The 27,318-nt window shown below is 43.3% G+C and overlaps 1 protein-coding gene across 4 annotated transcripts; it reads right to left on the minus strand.

Annotated features, from left to right (window-relative positions):
* Positions 1-4,092: 4,092 nt before the first annotated feature.
* Positions 4,093-24,555, minus strand: E2F8 (E2F transcription factor 8). 4 transcript variants are annotated; one of them, XM_049890905.1, is made up of 13 exons: positions 24,284-24,555; positions 22,952-23,079; positions 19,979-20,257; positions 19,481-19,637; positions 15,938-16,252; positions 15,558-15,719; positions 13,714-13,851; positions 11,291-11,494; positions 10,689-10,773; positions 9,906-10,437; positions 5,743-5,875; positions 5,234-5,628; positions 4,093-4,733 (listed from the first exon to the last, which is right to left on the minus strand). In XM_049890905.1, exons 2-13 carry the CDS (start codon positions 22,964-22,966, stop codon positions 4,551-4,553), a joined length of 2,598 nt encoding a protein of 865 aa, XP_049746862.1. In that variant the 5' UTR covers positions 22,967-23,079; positions 24,284-24,555; the 3' UTR covers positions 4,093-4,550. The 4 variants fall into 4 exon arrangements, with proteins under 4 accessions (XP_049746862.1, XP_049746860.1, XP_049746861.1 ...); XM_049890903.1 differs by having other exon boundaries at positions 10,689-10,776; XM_049890904.1 differs by lacking the exon at positions 24,284-24,555 and adding an exon at positions 23,429-23,742 and having other exon boundaries at positions 10,689-10,776.
* Between the last annotated feature and the right edge of the window lie 2,763 nt (positions 24,556-27,318).

Genomic DNA, 27,318 nt, shown 5'->3' on the forward strand with positions numbered 1-27,318 from the left:
TCAGAAGATCTCCTTGGCCTTTCTTCCAAGTAGCTGTATGCTTAACTGGCTGTACCACCTGGGGACAATGATCATGTATTCCATACCTGTATTTTTCTCCAAAACATTGACAATCATGACAAGTCCTCATTTAGTTACTGATCCAATTAAGTATGTCATTAACTTGGGTGCAATCAAATGGATATTGAGATATAAAACCACTTCTGTAAATGTTAAGAGCTTGATTATATATATATATGTATTTCAACCTCAAATATGACACTTTCCTTCCAGATTAACTTTATTTTAGGCCTTCAGGATTTGAAAACTCTGTTGCTGATAAATACCATAAGAATCTGCAGCACTCCTTTATATAATTAATAGGATTGCTCAGACAGCTTATTTGCTTAAGTTCTGAAAATCTCTTTATCCTTTATCTGCAGAAACCCTAAGCACTTGAAAAGGACAAGGCGGAGGGAACTTGTAGTCTTCTCTTTTTTGCATCAAATTTTCTTGCTCTAGTTTCCTGTGTTCCTTGTGTCTCTTATTTCAAAAATTTCCCTTCCGGGTATTTTAAATGGCATTTTACATTTACTTGAGCTCAGATGAGTTACTTACATTTTCTCACAAGACAAGCATTTCTTAAAGCCTTTTCTATCCACTCTTTAGCTGGATTTCACTAGTCCAAGATAACTAACTGGTCTGGGAACTGGAAACTTGGTGATCTGGTAAGGGTTCTTTGGTTACCAGGAACAGAAATGACTGATTACTTTATGCAAAGGAAACTCACTCTAAGGATAACAAAGGCCCACAGAATAAATGGGTGGCTGAAAATCAAGCTGGAACATGGGTAGGTGCTATTGCCTTCTGGAATTTGGGAAGCAGAGTTGCAGCAAAGAGAGAATGAATGGTTAGAATGGCAATGCTGGGATGAAATGGAACTTCAAATTCCAAGGAGGTTGGCCTAGCCTGGATGACGAGTCCACTCTTGCAAGACATGGGAGAGGTACCCAATTACAGTCCGCTGGGCTCTATCCAGGAGCTCTGGTGGTGCAGTAGTTAAGAGCTTGGCTGCTAAACAAAAGGTAGGCAGTTCTAATCTATCAGCTGCTTCTTGGAAACCCTATGGGGTAGTTCTACTCTGTCCTGTAGGGTCACTATGAGTCGGAATCGACGCGACAGCAACAGGTTCGGGTTCCATTCAATGGGGAAAATGTAACTCCTCAAGAAGAAGTCAGGTGGCAATCTGGGAAAAGAAACTGCATGTTCAGCAGATAACAGTGTCCTCTACTGTGCTACTACCTAGCATCTTTAAAATTGCTTCCAACTTTGAAAATGAATGGGCAGTGTTTCTCCTATGAAAACCTTTGGGGTTACCACATTCCAGTGATGTTTTCTGCTATGAACACCTGTAAAACCAATGAACAATAACAAGACAACTGGAAGAAACATTGATTAACTCTAGTGTGTTCTGTGGCTGTACTAGTTATTCATTGCTGCGTAATGGTATTACCATAAACTTAGCTTCTTAAGCAACACACATTTATTACCTCACAGTTTCTGTGGATCAGTAGTCTGGGCACAGCTTAGCTTCGTCCTTGGCTTCAGTCTCATGCGGCTGCAGTCAAGGTGTCAGCTGGGGCTGCAGTCTCATCTGAGGCTTGACTAAGGAAAGATCCACTTCCAAGCTTACTCAGGTTGTTGGCAAAATCCAATCCCTTGAGGCTATAGACAGGACTGAGGGTTTCAATTTCTTGCTGGTTGTTGGCTGGAGACTGCCCTCTTGGGTTCCTCAAAGCCGGTAAGGGAGAAAGACCCCAGCAAGCTGGGTGCTACAATCTGATATAATATAATCACATAATCATTTACACCTAATCACATACATCCTGTCATCTTTATCATATTCCGTTGATTAGAAGCAAGTCACAGGTCCCACCGACACTCAAGGGGAAGGGATTACACAAGGGCATGAACACCAGTTTTATAGTGTCACGGGGTCATGGAGGCCACCTTAAGTGTCTGTCTACCACAGTGGTAGAACTGAGTTGGCAATCCCCAGAGCTGCCTCAAAGTCCAACACACCTCCTTCCATCCTATGCATCTGATTTTCTCAAGCTTTGGTCCCAGGGAGGTACTTCATTAGGTGGAGGATTAACGAAGGGGCAGAACAAAATTACAGTCACCAGCCTCTCTAGCTAAGCCATCGTGGAGGGGGATTGGGCTATAATGAGTTTCACCTCCTCAGAGGTACAGGGGGTATTTGTGTTGTTGTTCTGTGCATGCAGTTGAACCTAGTAGCCTCTACCAAACTTCCGTATCTTCTGTCTATATCCACCATTTGACAACTTACCTTTATTTTGTTGCGTGGAAATGCTTGCTCCATTTATTCATGTGTATGTACTGTCTTTCTCAACTACTAAGCACATTGAAGTTGGAGGCTATTTCTTATTAACCTTAACATCCATCAAAACACCCAACTGGGCAGTCAATTTTGTTGATTTAGGTTATCGGTAAATCGGGGTATTTACATACCCTCCCAGGAGGATAACAGGAGAGGCAAAGATTACTTTGGGGCAAATTACTCCTATTGGTTTCCTAGTGGTATGAAGGAAGAGTGGTTTCTAGGTCAATGTAAAAATCTACTCTCTCTTAGCCGTACTTGCACAAACAAAACATGTATATTTGAAAGGGATGGCCTACAAGTGCTCACATGGCCCTAAGTATTTGCTTGGTTCCCACTAGAGCTGCTAGACATGCATCCAGAGGAAGACTGGGTCATGGACAAACAAGTCCAACAGACAAGTGTTGAGTCTTTGCACACCCTTGGCAGTGTGATCCTGAGCTTGTTGCTTTAAGCTCTGTGAGCCAATGACCTCATAATCTTAGCTTATCGACTCCAACTCATGGTGGCCCCATGTGTTACAGAGAACCGCTCCATAGGGTTTTCTTGGCTGTAATCTTTATGGAAGCAAATCACTGGGCGAGTTCAAACTGCCAACTTTTAAGTTAGTGGTAGAGCACAAACCACCTTATAAACCAAACCAAAACCAAACCCAGTGCTGTCGAGTTGATTCCGACTCATAGCAACCCTATAGGACAGAGTAGAACTGCCCCCATAGAGTTTCCAAGGAGCGCCTGGAGGATTTGAACTGCCGACCCTTTGGTTAGCAGCCATAGCATTTAACCACTACGCCACCAGGGTTTCCAACCACCTTATGGAGATAACAACAACAAAACACTAAACCCCTTGCCGCCAAGTTGATTCTGACTCATAGTGACCCTGTAAGACAGAGAGCTGCGCCATGGGGTTTCCAAGGAGTAGCTGGTGGATTCTAACTGCTGACTTTTTAGTTAGCAGCTGAGCTCTTAACCACTGGGTCACCAGGGCTGTTTAAAATGTATAGCATAGTACCCGGCATATATCAAACATGCCAAAAATAGATATTATGATGACCCTTTAGGCATCTGACCTGGGCAGGCTTCCTATGGTGCTGGTGAGCACTCGTAAATTCTCAACCGGTACTTTGTTCCATAACAAGGGGGTCATGTAGATGCACTTAATACATTGTAGTGCACTCTTTGTCTCGGAGCTTATGGGGTTTTAGTGACGTAGTTCCTTGCCTGTGGAGGAAATCTGAATCCTCACTGCTGCTTTCTCATCCCTGGAGCAGGGTCATCAGAAAGTACAGGAAGAGGCCTGCAGCTGCAACCCTCCTCTGCAGAGAAGGGAGCCTGGCCTGGAAGAGGTGGTGACTAGGCTAGGGCTGGGTAGGGGGTACCCCAGCTCCTGCTTTCCATTGCTTATCTCCCAGGGTGTGTTAGAAAGCACTTGGGACAGTGCTGAGGATCAAAAGGGGGGAAAATGTAGACATGTTTTATAAACTTTGTATATCTAAGGGGAACCCAGGAGCTTAAACCTCCTTACCAAGAATTTGCTCTGAGATTAATTTTCATTTTCACCGACACTGCATGAACTGGCCAAATAAAAACGTTAAATACATCTTATAAAAGTTTTAATTTGAACAATTTATGATTAAAAATACATTTTATAAATAATTTTTCCATAGACTTGATTGAGGATTGTTGCCAACTTTACAAAAAGACATACCGCAACAACAATGGATTAAAGAAATTACAAAAAATATAGCTATAGCCCTATTTAAAAAATACAACATTATACATCACACAGCATTTTCTTTGTGCAAAGTTTAACAGAATGCTGTGTTGTTGGGCAGGTCACAAATATTTACTCAAAGGGAAGTAAACTTTTAATATACTTTGCATAATAGTATAAGCACAGTTGAAATAATGAATTTTTTTTCTCCCTAAAAGTTGATATGTCTTAGGTCAGCATTTTACTTTTATTTTGTAGGATTGAAGGCTGAACTAAGCTTTATACAAATATATATGTGTATGTCTGTGGATGAAAATATGAAAAGAACTATCTGCCTGGTTATTAAGTAAACCTAACAACATATTTACATTATTTTCAGGGAATATGTTCTTTAAATCAGTCCGTGTGCATCCTTTCATTTAAACAACTTTTTAAAAACAAAGCCAACATTTGTCAACTAATGGACATCCTCTGCTGAGACTTCTAGTTTTCTCTGTGGGACAAAGGGAGTTCCTAATGAGGTTTGGTTGGCACCATCGAAATCCATGCAGGATGAGCCTATTGGCTTTGTTGGTCCACCTGGGGTACGGAAGAAATTTTCGGCCACTAATTGTGACCCTTTGGGTGTCACTGGGACAGGCTGAATGGAAAGAGAGGAGGAAAAAAGTCAAACCCACATAGATGTGTATGTCCTAGCAGTCTTAGAAGATTAGGCTGGATGGCTGTGTAACATGTTGGGAACCTAGTGTACCTTGAAATACTTAGACTTGTACGTCTTGATGCATTTTACTTCTCAATTATTTTTTTTAAGGTTAAACAAAAATCTCATGGTAACTCAATAATATTGACCCCTTGGGTACTCTTCCTGGGTTATGGAAGGCAGGCAGGTAGGCCTTCAAGTCCCCCACCCTTCCATTCTTTTCCTCTCCAAAAGAGGGAAGCACAAGCAAGTCTTCCATGATAGTGACATTTGGGGCTTAATAGCTAATTATGTTAACTGATGAATAGAAATTAAGTTATTAATAATTATAACATAATTTATATATAACAAATATTTATGATATAAATTATAAATATGATCAATAATCATAGTAACTAATGATATTAATAACTAATTAAATTAAATGGAAATGCTCTCACCTCTTGTGCCTCTGTCATGGCAACTGATTGTCCATTTGGTTGGTTCTGGCCTGAGACTGGCGAGTCATACCTGGTGGCCCGGCCTTGCTGAGTGCCTGCACTTTCTGGAAGGACATTAACAGCCTCTATTCTTGGTGACACAGGAACAGTAACCGGTCCAGGGCTGGAGGCCACCTGCACATTGGGGGAGATGAGTCCCAAGTGTTGCAGGGTGAAGTTTACAATGGCCGAGCTTGGGTTCTGGATGGGAACAGGGTGGCTTGAAGCAAGAGCCGGGCTGTTCCCGACAGGTACAGCTGCCACGGAAGTTGGTGAGACCATTAGCTTCAAAGGTGTTACATGAAAAGAGGGAAAATTAACAGCAGTGAGTTCAGATGATGTCACTGGAATAACACCTGGAAAGAAAAAGGGGGAAATATCTTAAAAGCACAGGCATTTGTCTGAGAAGTTTACAAGGCTTAAGTGAACCTGAGGCTGACCCACATTTGGAGTATTTCACAAGTACTCACCTGCGATTGGGGAGCTGTAGATCCTGTGGTTTGGGGAAAGTGTACCTGAGTTTTCTTTACTAGACAAAATGGACTCTGCCCCCAGGGCTGAGCACTGGGTGAGTGGGATTAGGTATCCTGATGGGAACAAGGTCTAGAAAACAAGGAGGAAGGGTTTATTTTACACACAAATACAGGAAGAAAAATGGCAGGTCCCTCTTCCAGGATTAATATCCCTTGGTTGTTTTGTCTTATCAGACCAAAATCTCCAAAGCTATGGGCTATGGGCAGGGTCCCCACCCAGCTGCTGGAGGACAATACTCCTCCCACGCATGGCAATGTTTGCCCTGAATAATACAGACCATCTGTTTTTTAAATGCCACCTGTGGTTTTAGGAAATATCCTAAACCTAGCATCGAGCCTGATTAGGGGTAGGATTCACCCAGCAAAATGACCACACACTGATATCCTAACTCCTGCTGACCTCTTGGGATGGTGTAGGGCTAATTGTCAGAACCAAGTTTAATGCAGTTGAACACCGCACATGGCACTGCTGGGTTATCATTTGATCTTTCTTGAAATACCTAAGGTATTTCTCAAGAGGACCCCTGATGGCACAGTGGTTAAGTGCTTGGCTGCTAACCAAAAGGTCGGCGGTTCAAAACCAACAGCCGTTCGGCAGGAGAATGATGTGGCAGTCTGCTTCCCTGAAGACTACAGCCTAGGAAACCCAGTGGGGCAGTTCTGCTTTGTCCTATAGGGTCGCTATGAGTCAGAATCGACTCGGTGGCAACGCATTTGGTTCCACAGAAGGTAGGCAAGCATTATGCAATTCATGGTCAAATGTTTGGGAAATGCTGAATTAAATAAATGCAAACAGTATCTGTATTAGAGAATTTCTGAGAGACTTTCATGAGGGCATGCATTGTAAATCTCCTAGTAGGGTATACAGCATGTAGCAGTTCCCAAACTGCTTTTTTGGTAAGCTATTAAGGACTAGTATTCAAGGAAACCATTTTAAGAAATGTTGATTTACAGCAGGAGTTGGCAATCTATGACCCACAGGCCAAATCAATTTCCACCTTGCCTGTTTTTATAAATAAAGCTTTATTAGCACACACCATGCCCATTCATTTATGTACGGTTTTCCTGCTACAATGGGCCTCTGTTTTCCTGCTACAATGGCAAAGTTGAATAGTTGCAACAGAGACCATATGGCCCAAGAAGCCCTTTACAGAAAGTTTGCCAACTCCCAATTTAGAGTAAAGGAATTATACAACTATATATATATTTTTCCTAGAATTTTAGGTTCTGATGATAACAAGCAAAAAGTCTTGTAATATGCAAACTAAAAGGCACCAGAGTTTTAAAAACAAACTACAGATGAAAAAGAGAACTGATTGACTCATGTTAAAGAATCTGTCTAAAACAACTGTCTTAGAGCAAAAGTTTTAGGCAATAAAGTTCTATTCCAAAAAGCAATCTGAGTATTGTGTTGCAGGTACCCCCCAACCACGTCTGCTTGATACTTTGCCAAACAGAGGCCCCCACGGGTGCCTGAACTGCTTGAAAAGTCTGCTTCAGCCTTACCATGAGCAGGGCTGGCAAAAGCTAAAAGCAGCTCTTGTAAACTGAGGGTCCTCCTTTTATCTTCATCTTCTCTCCATTGTCCAAACAACAGTCCACACTTTGATCTAGCTTTTAATAGGTCCCATCTCTTTCTTTGGGAACTAGTGAATTCAGGACTCACAGTGCTAAAAGTGTACCATGAACTAATTGGGTTTCTTAGATGCTTGGTACTGTTCAAGGTTCCTTGAAAGCTGTAGGAATAGAGAATTTTTAAGGAGTGGATTTAGTTTTACAAATAGCTGCTCTTTAATTTTGGGGCCCTGGCGGTGCAGTGGTTAAGTGTTTGGCTGCACACAAAAAGGTCAGCAGTTCAAATCCAGCAGCAGCTCTTTGGAAACTCTGTGGGGCAGTTCTACTCTGTCCTGTAGGGTCGCTATGAGTTGGAATTGGCTTGAGGGCAATGAGTTGTTTGTTGTTTTGTTGCTAATATTAATCATGCCCTCTCATGGTACAAGTTATTCTGGTTGCTGGTTTAACTCTTTAAGTCTTCAGTAAAATCTTTAGTACTCTAATCTTTATCTTCCAATTTTGTGCAAACTACACGTACCACATAAACCACAAAATCTTTTAACCTATAATACTAATTCTTTTTATTAAAACTAGAGCTATTAAATTAGCAGGATAGACGAGTTTGATATGTTCCAAATGGAATGTCATCTCATCCTGGCTAGAGTAGTCCTCTCACCTTCCTATCACATCGGCCTGTTTTATTTTCACTGTGTTGTTGTTCTTAGTTGCCATTGAGTTGATTCTGACTCATGGCAGTTCCATGTGTGCAGAATAGAACTGCTCCATAGGGTTCTCAAGGCTGTGACCTTTTGGAAGCAGATCACCAGGCCTCTGCATGAGTTCGAACCACCAGCCGTTTGGCCAGTAGTTGAGTGCTTAACTGCTCTTATCATTCACTATTTGGTATATTTGTGTTTATTTGTCTTCTCTCTACCCTCGAAAGAGTAGATTCTCAGTAAGTGTTTGTTGAATGAATTAATACATCAGTTTTTTTAAAATTTCCTTGTTCTGGTCAATCCATGCTAAAAAGAAAGGGTCAAAATAAAGTCATAAAGATGAAAAATGAAGCAGGGAGTCATGGAAAACCTATCCACTGAAAACTCAAATCCTGAATAAGTGAGCAACAGGAGACAGTTATTAAATCATACCCATTGGCGCAAAGAGGTTATGGACCTCCCAGAAAACTGAATCAAGCCAAAGCCTTGTGATTTTCCCCTTAGCATGTATATTAAATGCAAAATGATACCATCCTGAGATAATAGATGTTTTGAATAGTTACCATGAAGCCATCCTCAGGGAAGATTTGACAAACTCTAATAAAGCCTCCTGAATAGCAACAGTAACGGATAATACCCCTCAGCTTATAGGGTGCCTTAAAAGGATCACAAGACCCTTTCTGTATATCATCATGTACTAAATCTCACAAATACTGTAATATGGCCAGGGGCAAATATTGAAAAGCAATCACCACCAAAGGCAGGTGCTAGGTTTGCTTTGATTCAGAGCTATAGTGCTTTATACCCAGTGCGTGATCAGTAAAAGCTGGTAGAATAAATTCTTTATAGATGCGGAAAAATGGGGCAGAAGTAAAATAACTTGACTTAACAGGGACAAAATAAGAGATTAACTTCCCCTCCCACGTTTAGTGGTGGTTATTTGATGATAATGTCTTTCATGTATAACTGTCCTAAGGGAGGAAACAAATAATGTATGCAATCGCGCGTAGCTCCTATGACGTCTGGTATGTATGCCATTGAGTAGATTCCGACTCATGACGACCCCATGTGTGTCAGAGTAGAACTGTGTTCCGCAGGGTCTTTGAGGGCTGATTTTTCTTCCAAGGCACCTCTGGGTGAACCTGCACTGCCAAGCTTTCTGTTAGCAGCTGAGTGCATTAACTGTTGGAATCACCCAGTAGGCACCCAACAAATGATAATTCCTTCCTGAACTAGTCTCCAGGAAAAAAAAATTATCTAGAAAGTAAAAATCTCCAGATCACAGTGCATTAAACATACCTACGATTTCCCAAGATCAGTTTGAATTTTCTATTTACACAAAATAGAAATTTTGTATTGAATTTTTGGCATAAAGTAAAAAAAGAGGGGGAGCAATTTATCTTCTAGGTAACAGATGCCATGACATCAAATAAACATTAGATAATGACTCAGAAGGCAGGAGTTATAGGAACCCTGTACATCCCATCCATCCATTCATTCAGGGTTACGTCTGCTTGTAAATTACTTAAGACTCACGACAGGTGTTTGCATTCTAGTATGTGATGGAGAAATGGATTTAATGGCAACCGCTGGTGCTGCTTTAAAAAGAGACAAATAATCCCTTCTTCCAAAGGCTAAAAATGTCCCTGCTGTCATCCCAGCCAGGGGATTAGCTGTCCGGGGCCTCATTTGGACTATGGGATGCTAAGGAACGGTTCCATGTCTTCAGAGAGGCTGCTCTTTGCTCTGGTGAATTTTACAAGCCACCAAGTTCTCTTCTAATCAACCAGGGAATTGCTACAGCTTTGCAGAGTTCAATGTTGTACTTACTGTGGAGACATTTTCAAGTCCTTTCACATCCTCTTTAAATTTCTTTTTGGAACCACTGTCCTCGAGTGTGTGCGCCCTCTTTGAGCCTCTTTCTCCAGCAGGCTCCCTGTCTCTGTTCTTTGCAGCCTGTCTCTCTGGTGCTGGCAGCAGGCTCCCAGGTTTGGTGGAGGCACTAGACTTTGCAGCATCGTTGGTTAATTTCTCAGTGGTGACGTCTGTGGAATCTTTTGATGCAGTAGCTTTAGAAGAGGGGGTGGGGCACATTGTTGGGCTCAGGCCTGGGGGTGGAGTCATGGTTTGGGCTTGGGCGGGCTGCAGGTAAATGGCATAGGATGGGCCTGTAGGGACCTGAGGTAGGATCACAGGTACTGCTGATGACAATGGGCTGGGGATCAGGGGGACCACCCCCAGGGGCTGTATGAGAGATGGTGCTGTCAGCTCCAGCTCAGCATTTGCTGAGGTGTCTAGTGGGGCCACTGGTTTGCAGTACCCAGATCTTGCCAGCTGCACTTTCACTTTCTTTGTGGGTTCACTGAAAGACAAGATTTTTAAATATGACACAGTGGAAACACATTTTCTCTAAAATGGTCTCTCATTTTAAGCCTCAGATTAAAGCCATGCTTTTATGAAATTTGCACACAATTTCTGTAATGATTATGAGTTACAGAAAAGATTATCTTGCCAGTTTCCAAGGCTAGTGTCTATTCTTACATAAAATGAGTAATCCTAATAATGCAACGTACAAGTAACTCATCCTGTTACTAAAGAGCATTGCCAACCTACCTTGATTGCTCTTCTAACTGCATTTTGCAAATTGCTGCGAGCTGAGCCATTTTACTTGGGAAAGGTGCTGAATTCTGAGAACTCTCTGCTGGTAAAATAGAAAGGGGCGGGGGAATAAAGCTAAAGAACAAAAGTTTACACAGATGAAAGCTCACTGTAGTCAAAGAACCAGGGAACATCCACCTCTCCCCAAAATTACACAGCAATTAAATACCAGTTGCCGACAAGTTGATTCCAACTCATGGCAACCCCATATGTGTCAGACTAGAACTGCACTCCATAGGGTTTTCAATGGCTGATGTTTCGGAAATAGATTGCTAGGCCTTTCTTCCAAGGCATCTCTGGGTGAACTCAAAACTCCAAGCTTTTGGTTAGCAACCGAGTGTGTTAACCATTTGCACATCCAGGGACTCCAGTAAAATGATAAACCCCATAAACTGCTTTTTTATCCTTTAACTTATACACCAGTTAGGCTGAGAGAATGTTTGGGAATATGGATACTGAAACAATTCTCTAGAAAGTACTGCAGGGATCAAGCAAGCTAAAAAATCAGATCAAAAGGGATTCTTCCCAGCCGAGTGTTGACATCATGGAAAACATACCTTTATTGGTCTTAACGGGGCTACTGGGAGCAGAATTTATCTTCCTCCGGTCACTTTCTATACTCTTTACTAGCTTGATAAGAGATGGGTGTCGAGTAAAATTTGGTTTCCCACGTGTAGAGAAGAGGTTTTTGGCACAGTTCTCTTTTGAAGACCGTCTTACTTCCAAATCTGAGGGGGCAAAAGGAATGACAGGACTGGGACCTGAAACAGAAAAGGGCAGTGTGTTAAAACCTGGGTGGTTTGCAGACTTACTGGACCCATTGGGACAGTGGAACCCCCAAAATTATTGCCTAAAACTGAAACTATTCCATGAAGTCATCTTTAAACTAAACAACAGTTTAGCTCAACTTGAGCAGTATGGTTTTTTTTTTTTTTTTTTAATATTGTGGTTTAGGTGAAAGTTTACAGAGCAAATTAGTTTCCCCTTCAACAAATAGTATACAAACTGTTCCATGACATTGGTTACAATCCCCACACTGAGTCAACGCTCTCTCCATTTCCCTTCTGGCTTCCCCGTTTCCTTTTGTCTGGTTCTCCTAACCCTTCCTGTCTTCTCATCTATGCTTTTGGGCAAATGTTGCCCTTTTGGTCTCATATAATTGTTCTATGGAGCACATTCTTTTTAGGTGTTATTGTTTATTTTACAGACCTGTCTATTGTTTGGCTAGAAGCTAGTTTCTGGAAATGGCTGTATTTCCAAATCAGAGGGGTGTTATAGGGCCATGGTCTCAGGGGTTCCTTTATCAGGCCAGTAAATCTGCTCTTTTTTTATCTATTTGATTTTTTGTTCTACATTCTTCTCCCGCCCTGTTTGGGACTCCCTACTGCGATCCCCATCAGAGCAGCTGGTAGTGGTGCAGTGCGCTCTTTTGAAGAATTATGTATATGAGATCAAATCGACGACAGTAACTTGAAAATACAGAGAAGTTTAGGCGACACAGAGCCTAAGTTAGTGGTGGTGAAACAATATGGGGAGAGACAGCAAGAACGGTGATACAACGTGAAGAATGTAACCAATGTCATTGAACTGTATGTGTGGAAAATGGTGAATGGGTGTGTTTTGTTACATATATTTTCACCAGAAAAAAAGCACAGGTGGTTTGGCTTCCTTTTTGGCATATAAAATCAAAGTATAGTTCTAAGGATGATTTTAGAAAAAATGCAACTGTTTTAGAGCACTGGCTATGTGCTTTACACATATTACCACCTTGTTTGTATTAAATAAATTCTGAGACACAACATTTCGCACTTTAACATCTCTTGAAACCACACTGTAGCTTATAGAATCAGTGGGGTGCTATAGTGTAAAATTGTGAAGAGATTTTCTTTCTTAGTGATACATAAAAAATTGTGTATCATATAATCAGTGGAGTCTTAGATCTGATGAAATATGGTGATCCTCACGACAACTCCAGGAGTTAGGCACTTCTCACGAAATGCATTCCTATTTCAGAGACAAGGGCAATGATCTCAGAAACATTAACCAGCTGACTCAACATCTCTCTGTGAGTAGCAGGTGCAGCTGGAATGTGAACCTGGTCACTCTGGCCCCAGAGCCTCTGCTCCCAAACCCTATATCCAATTACCTCTCTCTGAGATTATATCCAAAATCACAGTAATTCCACAAACTAGCCGTTGTTCTTCCCATTTTACAGGTGAGAAACTGAGTTTTGGAGAAGAAATTTGCTCAAGGACACACAGCTAATAAGTGGCAGAGCTGTGACTAGAACCCAAGCCTGCCCTGCCTCCATGGCCCATGTTCTTGCCACTGTCCATTGTTTCTGAGTTGAGATCTCCTGGAGAATGCAAAATGCCATAACTGAGATGGGGACTAACCAGTTGCTACTGAGTCAATTCCAACTCATGGTGACCCCAGAGGTTTAAAACTAGACCTGTACTCCATATGGTTTTCAATGGCTGTGATCTTTTGGAAGTAGATCACTAGGCCTCTCTTCTGAGGTGCCTCCACATGGATTCCAATAGCCAAACTTTTGGTTAGTAGTCCAGCACTTAACTGTTGGCGCCACCTAGAGACTTAAGATGGAGACTACCTACCTTGGTACAAGAGTGAACTTGTTTCACAAGCATGAACTCATTTGATATTCTCAGCGTACACAGGCAGCACGTGGTCACTGAGCAGCACAACAACAGTATCTTACGTTTTGTAGTGCCTTCCACTTTTTCAAATCCTTTCACACACACAGTTTACTTCCTGGGCACAGGGTGGGTAGTGGTGTAGATCTTGGGTTGCTGATGCAGCCAGTAGCCAAACTTTGTATACTGGCACTCACTTTTGTCTTTTTCACTACTTATGTATGTTCTTGCCATCTGAAGGTGTGAGTAGGAAGGGGAAGGGAGACTATCTCTAAACGTGTATTATTTTCAAAATAAGGAAAGATTGAAAGAAAAAAAATACATACCGCTGTGATTTGGACTGATTTCTGGGCCTGTCCATTTAAAAGCTGGCTTTCGGCCTCTCTCCTCTGTTACATGCACTTTCTTGATAAGATCCAGGCTACTCAGAACATTGGCTATGTCATACAACCTCCTGATTTTTGCTTGAAAAGGAAAGCATATACACTGCTTAATGAAATAATGAAAGATTGAAGGACTCTGCTTCATAAACACTTCACGGATAATACAAGAGCTATCCTAACCATCAATGTCCGACAGAGAAAAATGTGGCTCCTTTTTAAGTTATTCTAGTGATACTGTTTTAATTAAAACAAAAATATTCTTTTTAAATATTTAAAAGGCTCGGTTATTGCTGGTACTGAATTTTGAAATGACAATAGCATGAAAAATGAAAGATGAAAAATGACTTAATGAGAGCACCTTACGGGAAGCTATGTTACATATTTTTTAATAAAAAATCACCATTCCTGGGTATCTTCTAATGGATTCAGAAGAATTTTATGAGCAAACAGAAATAAAGCACCGATGATAAACCATCACAAACAGGAAAGAACATTTACGAAGATAAGACTTATTTAATATAAGCACGGAAAACTCTGTGCCCCGTCAAAATCTGTAGATTTTAGACTGCCCTTATTATGTAATATGTAAAGCATAGATTTGTTAATTCTAGAAATCTTACATATCTTAAAAAGTTTCATTTTAAAAAGTCTGCCTTTACTCTGTCCTGATAGTACAAGATTACAAATTGAGCCCCTTCTTCAAGGCCATGCCAGAAGATGCTCAATTTCCTTCAGCAAATTGCCTGCAGTTCCTGGAATCCGTTTCCAAGGCTGTGACTGATCAGTGAAACGGAGACTTGAAGACTGTCTGGTGAACTGACAGAAAAAGCAGGCAGCTCGTCAGTAGCACTGGGACATGTTTTCTGATATTACAGATCTCCCCAGCCAATTGCCAACACTATTGCCTATACTCTGTACTTAATTTTGTCTTTATAGCTACACTATCAACCTGGGGATTTTGCAATATACTTTGAGACTAATACCGCTTTATATGGATGGGAAGGAGCCTGTGAGTAACAGCTACCAGGCACGCCCCAAGCCTCTGAGGTTGCTTGGGGTAGCTCTCCCTAACCCTGTAGCTGGGTCCTACCAGTTTTTCCTGAAGCTTCAAGTGGTCTGTGGCCAAACTAGCACTTCTTTGTCGTTTGCTCATACCCCCGGCAGAGACCGGCGTGTTGTTAGAAGCAGGCTACTCCCCGTCTGCTGAGCACCTCTTTTCACCCCTTCTCCTGGAGGTTCCTGCAAAATCTGGGATGGGGTGAGGGCACAGCTCTGCCTTAAGAGCTCAGTCCAACTTCCAGGCAGATATTTAGCAGATGTTCTGGCTAAAACTCTTCTTTCAAAATGGCAAACCAACTATGCTTCTGGTCATTTCAGGGGACAGTCTTAGAAAGGTCATTTATACTCTGGTTTATGAGAGCCAGTGGAAAGAGTGAAGACCTGGGTTCTGCTACGACTTTACAACTTACTGGTCATTTCAGCCTTAGACACTACAGGTGCTATACCTGTAAAATAGGGACAACGTTATAGTATCAAATGAGGTAACTTTTAAGGACTTGTTTATAAGTGAATGTGTCAGACAGGAGCAGTTATATGTATCTTTGAATCCTACAAGTTGGCTAAAGCAGTATTATGATGGCTTTTGGGGAGAAGTGACGATATAAAAGCACAGTTAGAGATGACCTGTTTATGTAACAAATATATTTGGAAATCAGCTTATAACTAAGAAGCAGATGTTCAAAAATAGGTCCAAAATACAATAGTCCACGGCAGTCCACGGCACTTACTTTTAAATTTGCTTTTATCCAAGTCTTCCACATGGTCTTCCCCAATTAAAATCTTGGCAGCAATTTCTAGGCTTACAATTTGAGGCGTTGACACCAAAAACAGCATCACAAATTTCTGGCTCATCACTCTTAAAGATTTGTCTTTGCGGCTGTTTACAGAAGCTTTGGAGAAGGAGGATTAGAGAATTAAAATTCATGAAGGGACAAGTGACTTCTAAAGTAACAAGGCTAAAAATACCACAACCTGATCACACAGTTAACAACTGCAGCATTTTAACATTAAAGTCAGCAATAGCTTTAGAGCAGGGTTCTCTATGGAATCTTTTCTTCAGACCTAGGAGAAGTGCACGCAGCCTGGGCTTCTCAATACTGCCTCTCACCTGCCCGAAATTCCACTCCGGGGAGTTCGACAAAACACACGTCTGGCTGTCCATCCTGGCCAGTGTTTGATTTGATGATATGGTCCTCTATACTGTAACTCTTAATAAAATCAAACTCTTGTTCGTATTCTTTCTTCTTGATCATCATGATCTGCTCGGCATATTTGTTCTCCTCCCCGACGCTCTTCAGAGTCCCAAGCGTTTTGTTGAGATTATGTCGCCCGTGCCAGGTGTATCTGTTTTTGGCAAGGCGGCTCACCATGTGCAAACTCTCTAGGACGTTCACAATATCGTAAATGCGTCGACGCTCAACATCTGCAAAGAACGCACAATTGCATGTTACTAGGATCAGATTTTTTAGTATGGTTAGAATTGAGGGACTTTTTCTTCTGCGGTTTATTAGTCAGTAGATTCCGGATAATACACCTTTATTAACTATAAATCAACATCTTCATCCAATGAACCATGTGAAGGTGACAAAGACATGTCCCTGCTCTCAAAGGATACAGACAACGGTATGCATTGGAGGGTCACATTTATTAAGGACCTAATATGTGCTGTTCAGCTTTCGTTAGTTTTTAGCCATAATTTGTGAGATAATATCATCTACACTTTAATGATTAGGAAACAGAGGTTCTGACTGGCTATGTAACTCACCCCAGGGCAAAGAGCTAGTAAGTGACAAACAAAACAAAAGAAAAACAGTTGCTGTTGAGACGATTCCAACTCATAGCGACCCCATGTGTGTCACGGTAGAATGCGCTCCATGGGGTTTCCAATGGCTGATTTTTCGGGAAGTATATTGCCAGGCCTTTTTTCCTGTGGGTGGACTTGAACCTTCAACCTTTTGTTTAGCAGTCAAGTGTGTTAACTGTTTGCACCACCGAGGAAACCCTGGTGGCCTAGAGGTTAAGTGCTATAGCTGCTAACCAAGAGGTCAGCAGTTCATAATCCACCGGGCACCCTTGGAAACTCTATGGGGCAGTTCTATTCTGTTCTATAGGGCCGCTATGAGTCAGAATTGACTCGATGGCAACAGGTAGGGACTCTTAGTAAGTGGTAAAACTAGGATTTTAATACTTCTAAATCCCATGTTTCCCAACCTGTTTCTTGTTACCCTTCTCACCCTCACTAAAGTGCCTGTGATAGTCATAAAACAGGTACAAAGTGTTATGAGATTGCAGAAAAGGTAAAACCATGACACAGTTTTTTAAAAACCCACATAGAAAATAAAATATATATCCTCCTTTGGGTCTCACTGTGCTTGTTGGTAGCTACCATGAACAACATGATACTAGTAATTCTGTGACCCTCATCAGTCTATTTAGACTGAGTTTTCAATATTCTTCAATGTTAGTATTCTTTGTTCAATATCTTAAACTCACTCTCAATGTTGATTTAAATTCAAATACTTGGTTAAATATAGCCTTTCTGGAAAAGTGTTTATTAAAACACTACTCAGGTTGCATCCTACTGGCTTCTTGCTGCTCCTGGAACTTGCCAGATATGTCCCTGCATGAAGGTCTTTGCACCAGCTGTTCCCTCTGCCTGGAACCCCTTCCCCAGATGGCGTCATAGCTCCTGCCCTTGTTTCTTCAACTTCTTGTTTGCATATCACCTTCTCAAGGAAGCCTGCCCTGACCACAGAATTTTAACTTGCAAAGCACCCCTACCCTCAGCACTTGTGATTTCTCTTATTCTGTTCTACCTTTTCTTTTTTCCATAGCATGTCTTACTTTCTAACATACATTATAATACTTAGCACTCGACGACTACCCAAAAGGTTGGCGGGTCGAAACCACCCAGAGGCACCTCAGATGACAGGCCTAGCAATTTGCTTCAGAAAGGTCACAGCCTGGAAAATCCTATGGAGTGCAGTTCTGCTCTGCTCACATGGGGTCGCCGCGAGTTAGAATTGACTCAGTGGCAACTAAAAATAACAAATTGTTCTTTGCGTATTATCTATTGCTCCCACTGGAATGGAAGTTCCATGAGATCAGAGATTTTGTTCACTGATGCATCCTAAGCTCCTACAACACTGACTGGCACATAGTAGGTGATCAAGATATTTGTTGAATTAAAAGGTTTCTCCTACAATTAGGTGTATATGAAGAATCGATGAATCTAAATTGCATATTCTTAAAAAGTGAAATAAAATTGATATACACATGTATTAGAAAGTCAAGAGTCCCTAGGTAATGCAAACAGTTAAAGCGCTTGGCTGCTAACTGAAAGTTTGGAGATTTGAGTCCATGCCAAGGAAGAAAGTCCTGGCAATCCTTTTCTGAAAAATCAGCACTTTATTTTTCAGCAGTATATGGAGCACAGTTCTACTCTATAGGGCACAGCTCTACTCTAACACACAAGGGGTTGCTGTGAGTCAGAGCTGACTCGAAGGCAATTGGCTTATTAAAAGGGCAAAACCTTTCTTCACGGAGTGATGATAGCTACATATTAAAATGCATTGTCCTGCACATCTTTTCAGTTTTATACCAAGATATTTTCATTATTCCAAGGGAACCCCAAATTTGCCACAGACCCCTTTTTTTAGCTCTAACTAGATTTAGGTCTAAAATTTTATAAGTGAATAAAATTAAACTGTGTAAGAGAATAAATATAATGGGTCAGGGATGAAGAGAGGAGTAAAAGAGGGGGAAACACAGTAACTTTTGTAAAACACAAAGCTTACAGCAAACCCATGAGTCTTCAGAGAACTACTGAGTGGCCAAAAAAGGAAAAAAAACCCACCAAATTCATTGCTGTTCAACCAAAAACCAAACCCACTGCCGTTGATTCCAACTCATAGCGACCCTATAGGACAGAGTAGAACTGTCCCATAGAGTTTCCGAGGAGCGCCGGTGGATTCGAACTGCTGACCTCTTGGTTAGCAGCCGTAGCACTTTAACCACTACGTCACCAGGGTTTCCCATTGCTGTTCAGTCAATTCCAATTCAAGGCGACCCCATGTGTACTGAGTAGAACTGATCCATGTGGTTTTCTTGAATGTAATCTTTATAGAAACAGATTACCATGGTGCCACTGCGTGGGTTTGAACCACCAACCTTCCAGTTTGCAGTTGAGTGTATACCATTTGTGTAACCCAGGGGCCTTTATTGAGTGGCAGACAGTGCTAAAGCCTTGCTTCCACTTGCAGAAGCTGGTTCTCAGAGTAAACTACCATCTATGGAGACACCATTCACCAGCATGGCTCCTCAGGTAAGGGCCATGACAAGATTTCAGAGTTGTAGCTGTGATACAAGTCATAAAACGATGTTGCCTTAAAAGCTTCAGAGCTTTTGAAATGCAGTCAGAAGCAATCTCTGCTGTGATATTCTGCCTTTTTTAAGCTTCACTGAGACTAGAAACTATATGCTTTATATTCTTAAATTAATAGGGTTTTGGGGGTTTACAAATATTTCCATGTGGCCATATTTGTGTCCTTTACGAAAACACTGGCCAGATGAGCATGGCTTACTCTAGAGGATTAAGTCCACAAAGTCATTTTAATTATTAACCGTTTCGGTGACTTCTTTGTATACTTACTAAGTTCCTCCGCTACTTCATCCAGACAGATGTCATTATTCACGGCAGGGTTAGGATAGTTCGGATATCGAGCTAAGAACTTATGACACAACAATCCTAAACTCTTCTCTTTCCGACTAGGTTGAGATTTCTCATATTCATCTCCAGAGAAGTGTTCCTATAAAGAAAAAGACAAATAACGCTTTATTCTCAAATAAAGTCTGACAGATTCATTAGGGGCATTTGCACTCACACGTGCCTGGCTTCAACTGCTGCAAAGTTTGGGAGAAAAAAGGTGGGGGAAGCTAGTACTCACTGCCTGGCAGATCTGAAAGCAAGCTTGAACTAAAAATAACGCAAAGGTTCAGAATTCTGAGTGCTATATTTTGATGGGGTCCAAACCCTTCCATTGCACTGAAGGAGGCTAATAGCAGCCTGGCAGGTGGCAGTGGTTTGTATCGATGGCACTTCCATAACAGCAACTGCCCCCCAACCCCCACTAGCCTTTGGAAAACCTACCTGTAAACAGTCTTTGGCCTCAGGTAGTCCACTTCTGTTATCAAACAGCCCCCTTTTCTGATCTCTATTGCGGATCTCGGGGCTCACAGCACTGATGAGCATTTTCAGGTTGGCTGTTGGCGTCCACGGTTCCCCCTGGGAGATTTCCTTGGGCTTGGTGGGCGTTGTTAAAGGACCAAAGTCAGGCTGGATCTCTGCCAACACTATATTTGGGGTTGTGGATTCTTTCAGAGGTGTTTTCATTAGTACCTTTTTATGTGGCTCACAAAAGAGGTTTTCCTGGTTCAAAAAAAAAAAAAGTAAATAATTAATGCCATTGTAAAACAGGATTTATGAGGGCTTTTGACTCTAGAAATTGTACAATAAGTAGAATGTCGGCCAGGAAAAAATGCCTAATGAGGCTGTACTGTTGATTAAATTTATGTATTTCAGTGACCACTTGACAACATGTTATTCATTCTAATGGCTAAATTTCCCATTTTTAATTTTGCAACAAAGCACAGACCTAAAGTCTTTCATCTCGTTTCAAGAACTAAAGGAAAAATAAAAAACCACCATTAGAACTTGTAACTGTTTTAACTTTTTATTTTAAATTAATTTTAGATTTAGAGAAGAGTTGCAAATACAGTATAGAGAGTTCCCACATACCTTTCACTAAGCTTTGCCTAATAAACCAAACCCATTGCCGTTGAGTCGATTCTGACTCATAGCTGCCCTATATCAACCTTATATGACAGAGTAGAACTGCCCCATAGAGTTTCCAAGGAGCACCTGGTGGATTCAAACTGCTAACCTTTTGGTTAGCAACTATTTGCCTAATAGGACTTAAATTTTTAGGGATCCAAAACTCCCGTTGCTGTTAGGTGCCATAAAGTTGGTTCTGACTCATAGCAACCCATGTACAACAGAATGAAACACTGCCTCGTCCTGCGCCATCCTCATAAACGTTGCTATGTTTAAGTCCATGTTGCTGCCACTGTGTCAATCCATCTCCTTGAGGTTCTTCCTCTTTTTTGCTGACCCTTTTCTTTACCAGGTATGAGTCTCCAGGGACTGATCCTCCTGATAACATATCCAAAGTACCAGAGATGAAGTCTTGCCGTCCTGGCTTCTAAAGAGCATTCTGCCTATACTTCTTCCAAGACAGATTTGTTCGTTCTTCTGGCAGTCCATGGTATATTCAATATTCTTCGCCAAAATCATAATTCAAAGGCATCAGTTCTTCTTAGGTCTTCCTTATTCATTGTCCAGCTTTTGCATGCACATGTGGCAACTGAAAATAGCATGACTTGGGTCAGGTGTACCTTAGTACTCAAAGTGACATCTTTTGCTTTTGAACACTTTAGAGATGTCTTTTGTGGCAGAATTGTGCAATGTAATACGTCATTTGATTTCTTGACTGCTGCTTCCATGGGCATTGATCATGGATCCAAGTAAAATGAATTCTTGACAACTTCAATCCTTTCTGTTTAACCTGATGTTGCTTATTGGTCCAGTTGTGGGGATTTTTATTTTCTTTATCTTGAGATGTAATCCATCCAAAACTCCTAGGAGCAACTTTTACTCATGACATTGTAATAAGTATGGGCCTCCAGGGCAGAACCATGTCCCAGGAATCTGTGTATGTGCCTAGTACAATGACTGCATGCAGTAGGAGCTCAATAAACCACCACTGGCATGGAAGAGTAAGAGAGCCAAGGAGACAAAGGTGAGGGCTAGCATATGGTTAGGCTTGTCAGAAAAATCCAGTAGGGAGCAGCAGAGTGCCTGAGAGCAGGACTTCTGACCAGAAAAGTCTGTTCTTGGAATATCCAGCCCTATCACTGTACAGAGGGAGAGAATGGGGCAAAGAGAAGTAAAATTGGTTACCCAAGGTCATAAGGCTGGTTCCCTGGCAGAGGTGGGACTGCTACTTTGAACAAAAATAAGTAAATTAACAGCAGTTCATAAATAAGATTAATAGGGATTATGTTTCTTCTGCTTTTGGACACCAGGGACTTCATACATCCTTCCTATCTGTATCTATTTTAAAGAAAATGCCTGAGATGGCAATAAGTGAAAGAATTAAGAGACCTACTAATTTCTCAGTAACATTAGGAATGTGGATTAATGGGACTAGTTTACATGAGTGTGACACCTTAGGATTGATCAAGTGCTTTTCCATTTGTAATTTCACCAAATCCTGCAGAAGAAGAAACCAAGGCTGAGAGAGGACACACATACACAGGTCTTGAAATTGGGTCTTCTCATTCCAAGTACGGTGCTTTTACCTGAGAGTCAGTACGATGAATTCAAAGGGAGATACCTGAGAGTATGTGCTGACCCAAGAATGGGATTTTTCTTAGGCTCCTTTCCTTTGCCTGAAGCTATCAGGAAAAAAAGGAGCACTATTAAAATTGTCTTATTTGACTAATACCTAAAACTTTTAGGAAGGTTACACATAAGTTTATTTTCTTTAATCTATCAGTATTTGGACACCCATCAAGACACCCCTGTTGGCAATTTTACAAAATATTTATCTCATAATGTGTTTTCCACCCCTTCATAGTTAAGGAAGCTGACAATTTGGCAAAAAATTAGCTTAAAAAGAAATTCAGTCTCACCTGGTGTCAAATGTCCTTTCTGAATTCCTATTGTTCAAGAATTCTCAGAAATATCAAAATGCAACTAACAAATTTTACTTTCTTAAAAATATCTACTTAATTTGTTCACAGGTTGTAATATCCCAATGCCTTTCCTCTCTGCTTATCTCTTTGAGATTTCCACCAAACCATTAAAAACCAGAAGGATTACTTTAACTCTGGGCAAACCTCCCCCTCTTCAAAAAGTAAATTTCTTTTCCTTCCATATTTTTACAAAGGTTAACTAAAAAAGGACATGGCATTAATAAGACATTAGATACTGAAAAATTACAGAGTTAGGATGATAGTGCATTTAAAATTGCAAGGGCAAATATTGAAATTAAAAGAGTACCTTTTCGTTTTCCATTCTGTAAATTTCTCACACATTTAGAGTTTCTTTAAAACTGAAAAATCTGGGGTTCCTCTCAGTATGCCGATGCTTCAAGTACTCCAATCAATTCTATTAAAAAATTTAATATCCTTAAAGAAAAAAGAAATAGAAAAAGTTTGGGAAAAATAAGAACCAAGAGATCATCTGCTGAAAATTCATTCACGGGCACCGCTGGTCACAGAAACAAAGACTAACAAAAACCGACAAACTAGATTTGCATTTTATTTTCAACCAGAGATAGAGCCCCACTGAGCAGAGAACTCCAAAAAGGGCCAGGAAAACCGTTCAGCAAACCGATCTGATTTTGCAGAAGCGATCCGCTGCCATGAGGCTTCAAGTAACCCACGGAATTTCCAGTGACAGCCCTCTTCCAGCTTTAGAGAAGGCAGGCCATATTCCGGACCCACCATCCTCGAGCAGACCTCAACAAGCACCCACCTGCTCACAGATCAGGGCTCCGGATTGAGCTCTCTGAGTTCAGGTTCAGACTGAGGAGACACGACCTGGATTATCTGGATGTAAGCTCGCATCCAGGTGCCTGAATTTCCCCCCTTACACACACGTGCACGGGCTCAGCAGTAAAGTCTTGGGAAACTGATAGGAAACTTCCAAATTCACTCCCTAAGCGCCAAACGTGCTGCTGGGCATTTAAAGAGCGCTTTACGACGAAGGCTTTTTTTAATAAAAAAATCTCCTTAGAGATGAAAAGTGCTATGCCCTCGTTATTCGGGTGGCCGAGGCACGCCAAGATGTTGGACCCCCCCTCCACGGAAGGCTGCATTTGCTCAGAAAAGCAACCAGGTAGTTAGTTTCCTTGCCGCCACCGGCTCAGGTCCCGCGCACTTCCCCCTCCGCCAGGCCAGCTGCCCCTCCCCCCGGGCTCAGTCCGCCCGCCGTCGGCCCGACAGTTCCTGGACAGCATCTTCGCGGTTTCCAGGGCAACGACTCCCGGCCAATCAGAGAACCGGCCGCGGGCCAGCGATTGGTTGGCGGCAACAGGGGCGGGTCCGGGCCTTCCGCCTTCGATTTAAAAATTTGGCGCGGAAAGCCGGACCGTGGCCGGCGCCGCCCCTTCGCTGCGCGGGGCTTGAGCGCGGGCAAACCCGTGCCCGGAACCACGGCATCCCCGCCCCTCCCCCTCGCTTGTCCCCGCCCCTCTGCGCGGGAGCTCAGCTCCTCCCTCTAGAGCCCCCGGCGGAGCGGGAGGCGGGAAACGGCCGCCACCACCGCCCGCCCCAGCCGGCCCCCAGCGCCGCGTAGCCTGGGCGCCGTGTCCCTCTGCGTCCCACTGACCTGTCAGTTCAGCTCACGGTTGGAGCCGGCGGGGGCTGAGCTGGGACTCCTCGCCACCCCTTCCCCGTTCAGGCCCGGGAGCCCGCGTGTCGGGCCGTCAGCCCGTCCTTCCGCTGTGCCGAGGTGGGTGCCGGAGGGAAACCCCGGGACCCAGACTGGCGGTCCAGCGGCCTGGCACAGGGAACGTGATCGTCCCGGAGCAGTCAAGTCCGCGATTTGAAATTAACCCGCTCCCGGCGCGAGCCGATCCCGCGGGCGGGGAGGGCCGCTCCCCTCCCCCACGCCCGCCTGTCCCGGCCCCGGTCCCCGCGCGCCAATCCGAGCCTCCAGCCACGAGCTGCGGGCGAATAGGGTGCAGGCACCGCCCTCCGTTTCCGCCCCCACGGCAGAGTTGGGGGGGAAAGTTCAACAACTTTTTTTTTTTTTTTTTTGCGAACACCCCCTCCCCTTACCCAAAGTAGGGGAAAGAAGTTTGGCCAGCCCGGGCTCTGCGCTGGGACGCGGGCGCCCTTGCGATCCTCAGCCGTCCCACCCTTGCACAGCCTGAGATCCGCTCACCTGCCCAGAGAGCTCCAGCCGGGACCGTCCCGTATTCCATCCCTGGCATACATACTTGCGCTGCCCCCCGTCTCCCCCATGGCTTCCAGAAATTAGTGGAGGGAGAAGAAGCTTGGCCGACTAGTGCCAAGGATGCGCGCGGGGCCTGGGCTGAGCCGTGAGAACTCAGGTGTTGGCAGGAGGAGGAATAAAGTTAAAAACTCGCCAAGCCTCTTCCCCGCCGGCGTCCGCGGTCTCCCCTCTCCCGGTCTCCCACCCGCTCCTTTCTTTCACCTCCCCGTTGTCTTCCCTCGCTTTTCCCTCTTTTTCCGGTCTCCCTGCTTTGGGCAATTTAAGCAGAATATGTTGTGTCCTAGAATAACAGCATGATTGGGAGACCCTCTAGTCTTACGGCCTCATTTTGCAGATAGGGAAACCGAGGCCCGTGCCTGGGTGGTTTGGCTTCCTACGCGATTCTCCGCCTTTCAGTGTTTCCTCTTTTCTGGGGACGGGTTCTGGGGTTGCGGGGCCGCAGTGTTGCCCAACCGCGCCTAGACCAGGGCGCCTATCTATCAACTGTTTGGCGTGGGTTCTTTCTTCTCTAACCTTGCGTTTCTAAACTCCAGCAAGGTCCGAGGCCGCGCTCCCCCAGCCCCACCGCTTATTTATGTCAATGAATCATCATTGCTGACTCGCAGCGCGGGACATTGTTATATTTTCCCGGTGGCGGCAAGGGTGGGGATGCTGCAATACTGAGGCCGGGGCCGCCAGGCTGCAGAGACCGGCCGCAGAGCCGGGGGTCTTGGTGGCGAGTGGTGGTTCATCCCTGCGAGGAATGCGACCGCAGGGCGCACAGGGCACTCTCCCTGAACTGTTAGCACCTTCTTGTCCCTGTCCTTTCCTAGCCTCCAGCCAGAGCGGGGGACCGACCCAGCTTCAGGCAAGTGTTGCTCAGAACTCACTTGGCTTGAAAGCTGGCTTTGGCATGGTACTGTGCGCAGGGGAGCCGCCGCCTAGAGCTCTCGAAATTAAAGCCCGAGCTACTTGGCAGGGCCGCACCGCCAAGAGTACTGAGCAGTTCGTTCTTATGGAGCCCCGGTACAGCTTTTGTGGAGCAAGGTGAGGTTATAAACACATTGACAAAAGGTGGGCACTGTGTTCTGCGTTAACCACTGTCTTCCCCTTCCCATCAGCGATTACAGGAGTGCACGGGTTCAGCTCTGGCCAGTCTACCCAAAGTTTTTACAGCCCTGGAGTCAGCGAGCATAAGTCCTCTTTAAAGGGAGTCCTTTCAGAAGCAGCCTACGATGCCCCTGTGTTCAGAGGCAGCGGCTAACGCTTCCACACGTGTTGATCCACAAAACCGTTCATGCCGCAGGTGTCTGAGTGGCCAGTACCTGTGCAGCAAGTAATACAGGGAGCTGCCATCTCTGGTGACACTTCACAAATGGCACCTTATTTAATACTCAGCACAGACGTTAACACGGTTTGTGGCTCCTCGGGCAAGTGAAGCACAGTGAGTGACAGAGCTGGGATCTGAAGCCAAGTCTGACTTCTAAGGGCTTCCCACTGGAAGCCACGTCCTTTGCTGTGCTGGGGGCGGTCCTTACTCGCTTCATAGGATGGATGCGCCCTTTTTATTTTATAGAGAAAAAAAAAAACTGAAGAACACGAAGTTTTAAGTGATGATCAATTAACTCTAGTTATAGAATCAGGTCTACCTGCTCCCAGCTGAAATATCACACAGCCCACTGCCTGTGAAAGTTCCCGTGATGACAAGGTTGGTGATGTTAGTCACGTCTTAGATAGGCCCTTAACCGCTTAGTCTCCCCTCACCCTGGTGGCATAGTGGTTAAGAGCTAGGACTGCTAACCAAAAGGTCAGCAGTTGGAATCCACCAGGCGCTCCTTCAGAAACTATGGGGCAGCTCCACTCTGTCCCATAGGGTTGCTATTCATCGGAATTGACTGAAGGGCAATGGGTTTGGGTTTTTTTTTTTTTTTAATTCAAAAAAACAAAAAAAAAACCAGGAAAGATGGGATTTCTCATTCTTATTTTCATGGCATTGTTCTATCTTACTGAAGCATGTGGAATTATATTTCACCTGCCTGAATATGGTGAAAAGTGGTCCCATTAAGAGTGAGATTATATACATAGTTGAATCTTAAACCGTAATGACCCTTTCATGGAAAGGTAATGAAAAAGAAAGCAAGCTGAAGCAATTCTACTGGATACTCTATAATGTGTCGATTTAAAGTTCAGCATGAGTGTAAAGCAAAGACAGAACTATTGAAAACTTTTATGTTTACTGCACCACCAAGTAGGAAAGATCAGGGGACAAGTTGAAATCCTCCCTCCCCCTTAAATATGTTCTCCAGTTATTGGTTACATAATCCAGGGGAATACTCATGGATTTGTTTCTGTCTTTTTTGGTTCACTATGTTGTGTAATTGTGTCTGCTGAAGTTAGACCTGTTTTTCAACTCTGCGCTGTCACTC

Source organism: Elephas maximus, chromosome 7 (assembly GCF_024166365.1).
Source record: "Elephas maximus indicus isolate mEleMax1 chromosome 7, mEleMax1 primary haplotype, whole genome shotgun sequence".
Lineage (NCBI taxonomy): Eukaryota > Metazoa > Chordata > Mammalia > Proboscidea > Elephantidae > Elephas > Elephas maximus.

Coding starts and splice junctions, on each gene's coding strand:
- E2F8 (XM_049890903.1), bottom strand. Junction 16,253..19,480: donor TGAAGTAGCGGAGGAACTTA/GTAAGTATACAA, acceptor CGTTCTTTGCAG/ATGTTGAGCGTCGACGCATT. Junction 15,720..15,937: donor CGGAGTGGAATTTCGGGCAG/GTGAGAGGCAGT, acceptor CCTTCTCCAAAG/CTTCTGTAAACAGCCGCAAA.